This window comes from Austrofundulus limnaeus, unplaced genomic scaffold (assembly GCF_001266775.1).
Source record: "Austrofundulus limnaeus strain Quisiro unplaced genomic scaffold, Austrofundulus_limnaeus-1.0 Scaffold181, whole genome shotgun sequence".
Classification (NCBI taxonomy): Eukaryota; Metazoa; Chordata; class Actinopteri; order Cyprinodontiformes; family Rivulidae; genus Austrofundulus; species Austrofundulus limnaeus.
Genome location: NW_013952583.1, coordinates 924,601 through 929,584, shown reverse-complemented (window position 1 = coordinate 929,584; position 4,984 = coordinate 924,601). Strand labels below are relative to the sequence as shown.

Sequence of the window (4,984 nt, the reverse complement as noted above, 5' to 3'; positions counted from 1 at the left end):
ATGACAAAGGCTGACATGCATAAAAGGGCTTGGACCCCGGTCATAACTGCTTTGCAGTTCTAGTTATTATTGTTATTGTTATTATTGTTATTATTTTGGCCTCATTACATGATAAACGATCATGAAGTTCTCTGTCAGCCTTTTAAAAATCCTCTAAAATATTAAAGTCACATTGTCAACAAACTTCTCTTCAGTCTTGTTCAAATAGCTCCCAAAACACAACATTTTATTTTTTGCTGTTTTTGCTAAAAAAAGGTGGGGGGGGGGGAGTAAATAGAGTAAACAACCTTGGCCCCACAGCTTTCTTATTGTTTCCCAGTCGTTGCCATAAATAAAGAGCTGATCTATGAGTTCTTGTTTCCTCAGACGCAAAAAGAACACAAAGCCTGTTGTCAACAGCAATATGCCGTTTGGCAGGCTTTGCTTGTAGTTCAGACATTTTCGAATTGGACTTGTCAAAAAGACAATAATGAGAAACATCCCAACATCAGTGCTCTGCACACAGCCGAATGTGGAGACGGCTTGTTTCCGGGCTCAGAATTTAAATACGTTTTCACTGAGGTTTTAAAAAAATAGTTGAAATCAGTTTTTATAATTTAGCACATGAAATGTTATTATGTTTATATCATTATTTCAACATTTTTTGTGCTTATGCTCATATCAGCTTTACTTTTCACCATTGCAAGTGTTAAAATGTCTTACTGCGGATGGTTTTGCATCATAAATGTGTCATAATAAATGTGACAGGATTGCCAAACCTCTTCATCCTGATTCAGACAAAAAAATAAAGGAGAAAAAGGCAGAATTTAAAGCCCAAATCAAAGGTCCTGTGTTTCATCTTCTTGTCCACAGGCGGGCCTCACAGATGAGCAGCTGAAGTCTTTAAATGATATCTTTGAAGGCACGTACAAAACCAAGTACCCTATTGTGGGTTACACCGCCGCACGGATCCTCAACCAAGACGGAAGTCCCAACGAACACTTCAAACCTGAAGACCAGCCTCATTTTCAGATCAAAGACGAGTTCTAGCTCCATCTTCATAATCACAGCTGTTAATACGCACACAAGTGGACCAAAGAAGTATTTTTTTGTTGTTGTTGAACTCAGGTTTATGTGATTCTGTGTGAGCTGAGGGTCAAATATGTGCTAAACATTGACGCTTGTTTGAAGACGTTTCTCACTCTGATGGTTCTGTACTTGAATCTTTGAGTTTTCACATTTGGACATTTTCTGATGATTTCCTGTGAGTCAGTGTTTGACAGACTGAGGCTGGATGTGACGTAACAACAGGTTAAATACAGTTGTGAACCTATTCTGCTGGGTATTTGTTTAACTCTGGTGTTTTCTGSTTTTCTCCAAATACAAATTGAAACAAAAGTTAATTCAGTTTGTTTTGTCAGAAGATGTCTGGCACAGGGTGTCATCAATGCTGCAGGTTTTGGTTTGTTTGAAATGTTTCATTATTTTTGTCTTTTAGCATTGTACAGTGTGTGGAGGAAACAAAACCTGTTTTATTTTTGTTTTACAACAAATGAATTATTTTTTTCTTATCTAKTTAACATTTAATTCTTCCAGTTGTACATTTTTTTATTAAAACACTAAGTGCATCATTCAGTAAAAAATCAGATTATTATAATTAAACAGTAATTTTGACATCATCCATTCTCAGTTTGTTTTTGAATCATAAAATAAATTCTTTCTTTTCAGTGCTTTCTTAAAGTTTTATCACAAACCCAAGCTTCTGCTGTCTTGTGCCACTTTTTCACTAGTGCCACTAGTGTCGGTACAGTTTGGTACAGTTCCAAGTCATTTCCATTAGGCCAGATTCATGGAACCGGCCCTTTTTTTAGTAACTACTTCATTGTGGTTCCAAGCGGCCCCAGTTGACACCAAAATGCGATGTCAGAACACTGTTCCTCACTGATTGGCCAGGGGGTGGAGTCACTGGTTGCGTCTAAGCTGCCTTTACAACAACAACTCAAGGAGCCATTTTTTCAATTGTAGCAGTGACAGTCGTGATTCCATCCAATTTTAATTAGAAATGTTTGCAAATTTTTAAAAATTCAAAAGTTATTCATCAAATGTGTTTCYAGCTCTCATTTTGCCCATTAACCTTTTTCAGAAAAACTAAAAACCACCTCCACCAACCGCCCAAAACACACCCATTGGAACCGGACTGGAACGTCAATGGAAAACTGACCCGTTCCGACACTGGCCGTACCGATACTACACTTAAGTGGAAAAGGACATCTTTCGGCTTGTGTCGCAGCTTAAATATCCTGCCTGCTGTTCTCCAGCTCTGTGTTTTCTGATCAAAGGTCACAGCCGTTCAGGTGCGGAGCCAGGTTCAGCTTTTAGGGTGGAGCCGGCTGCTTTGCCCTGCTGGTGGCCACAGCGGAGGTAAATCTGTTTATTTGGTATGATCAGACCAACTTCATCCTTCCGTCTTTCTGGGGTTGGTCTCGTTCCGCTGGGAGACTTGATCAGACCCAGAAACATTTTAAATTTAGCAGCAGCTCGAAAGAAAAACCCACAGCCGAGATACTGAAGACAGTAAGGTGTTTGTTCAAAAGTTATTATAAATAACTTATTTGWATAAAAGAAGCTGAAATAATTGAGGCTTTTAATATAAACCAGTTTGTGAGAATTGCTCTGTCAGGAAGTACTTTTATCATTTATTTGCATCTTGTGTCTCCTCACATGTAAATCATGAGGAAAGGTGTGGGCCCCTGGTCTACAGCTATTTTTAGAGCCTTATAAAACAAGCAAATTAAAATATTGACTATGAGCACATTAACTTTAAGTAGAGCTGCTCTTGTTGCTTTAATCTAAAGTCTCAAGCACGGAAAACCGATGGACCATCTGAAATTTAACATTTACTCTGTCGCAGTTTACTTTTAATCAGTCACTGCTGTAGCAACATGGAAAATGTGAAATGTTTTATTTATTTAAACTCAAATATCATCATCAAATACATTCCCTGGCAAAAAATTATGGAATCACCGGCCTCAGAGGATGTTCATTCAGTTGTTTAATTTTGTAGAAAAAAAAGGCAGATCACAGGCATGACACAACATTAAAGTAATTACAAATGATAACTTTCTGGCTTTAAGAAACACTAAAAATAAATCAAGAAAAAAATTGTGGCAGTCAGTAACAGTTTCTTTTTTTGGCCAAGCAGAGGGAAAAAAATATGGAATCTCTCAATTCTGAGGAAAAAATTTTGGAATCATGAAAAACAAACAAAAGACCACTCCAACACATCACTTGTATTTAGTTGAACCACCTCCGTTTTTTTTCTAACAGATTGCAGTCTCTGAGGCATGGACTTGGCACAGTGTGTAGGATTTTGTCAATTCTTTTAGCCGAAATTGAGATAATCACTTATGACAATAATAAAAAACATGTCTAATCATTGCAGACAAAGACCTTGTTTTATTATTTTTACCTTATAAAAAGCTGTTTATATCTCCATGGTCGCGGGTCGCCACTACAGGCAGCCGCCATCTTGAACCGCCATCTTGTCTACGAAGGCTCATGAAGGACAAACTGCGGTGGCGGCGTCAAAAACGGTTTTAGTTGTGATACTACAAATGTAATATTTGTTGTCTGTCATTGTAGCTGGGATAATTTTACTTATTAAAGCTCATAATCTTACCACTTGAAACATCACTAGCCCTGAAGCTGCTGGTAGACATCGCGGTTGGAATTATCAAAGATTTTTGACACCTGAGAGACACCGTAGCAACTCCTTTGTGTTTGGAAGTGGGGGGGTGGGGGGAGGACCAGGGAGGATGATTCAACCACTCAACCACTAGATGTCGCTGAAAACAACAAATCCTACACACTGTGCCTTTAATGAGAGACCAACACTCCATCAATCTAAGTCAAACTTTCTCTGACTGCTGTTGCCAGATCAGCTCAGTCTTCTTGTGGACCATTTTTTTCAACTTCCACCGAAGATTTTCATTTGGGTTGAGATCTGGACTATTTGCAGGCCATGACATCGACTGAATGTGTCTTTCTCCAAGAAATGCCTTCACTGTTTCTGCCCTATATGGCACAATGCATTGTCGTTTTGGAAAATGATTTCATCACCTCCAAACATCTGTTCAATTGAAGGGATGAGAAAACTGTCCAAAATGTCGATGTAAACTTGTGCATTGATAGAAGGATGAACCACAGCCATCAGTGCCTTTGCCTGACATGCAGCCCCATATCATCAAGGACTGTGGAAATTTGGTTGTTTTCTTCAGGCAGTCCTCTTCATAAATCTSACTGGAMCGGCACCAAACAAAAGTTCCAGCATCATCACCTTGTCCAATGCAGATTCTTGACTCATCACTGAATATGGCTTTCATCCAGTCGTCCACAGTCCACAACTGCTTTTCCTTAGCCCATTGTAAGCTTGTTTTTTTCTGTTAGGTGTTAATGATTGCTTTCATTTAGCTTTTCTGTATGTAAATCCTATTTCCATTAGGCGTTTTTTTTTTTACAGTTTGGTCAAGACATTGACTCCAGTTTCCTCCCATTCGTTCTTCATTTGTTTTGTTGTGAATTTTCTGTTTTGGAGACACATTGCTTTAAGTTTTCTGTCTTGATGCTTTGATRTCTTTGYCTTTAACAACCTTCCCGTGTTGTTTGTGTTTGGTCYACAWTTTAGACACAGCTGTACTGAACAACCAACAGTTTTTGCAACATTRCGTGATGATTTACCCTCTTYTAAGAGTTTGATCATCCTCTTCTTTGTTTCAATTGACATGTCTCGTGTTGGAGCCATGATTCATGTCAGTCCACTATTTGCAACAGGTCTCCAAAGTGTGATCACTCCTTTTTAGATGCAGACTAACGAGCAGATCTGGTTTAATGCAACAGGTGTTAGTTTTGGGAATAAAAATTTACAGAGTGATTCCATATTTTTTTCCCTCTGCTTGGTCTAAAAAATTAAGTTGCTGACCACATTTTTTCTTGATTTCTTTTAGTT

The 4,984-nt window shown here is 38.4% G+C and overlaps 1 protein-coding gene across 1 annotated transcript in view; it reads left to right on the top strand.

The window, feature by feature from the left end:
- nenf (neudesin neurotrophic factor) overlaps positions 1–1,658 on the top strand; it is a 6,341-nt gene extending 4,683 nt beyond the window's left edge. The window contains exon 4 of the mRNA XM_014018044.1: positions 853–1,658. Coding sequence (XP_013873498.1) covers positions 853–1,029 — 177 coding nt within the window. The 3' untranslated portion in view covers positions 1,030–1,658. The remainder of the gene's footprint in view (positions 1–852) is intronic.
- The last annotated feature ends 3,326 nt before the right edge of the window (positions 1,659–4,984 follow it).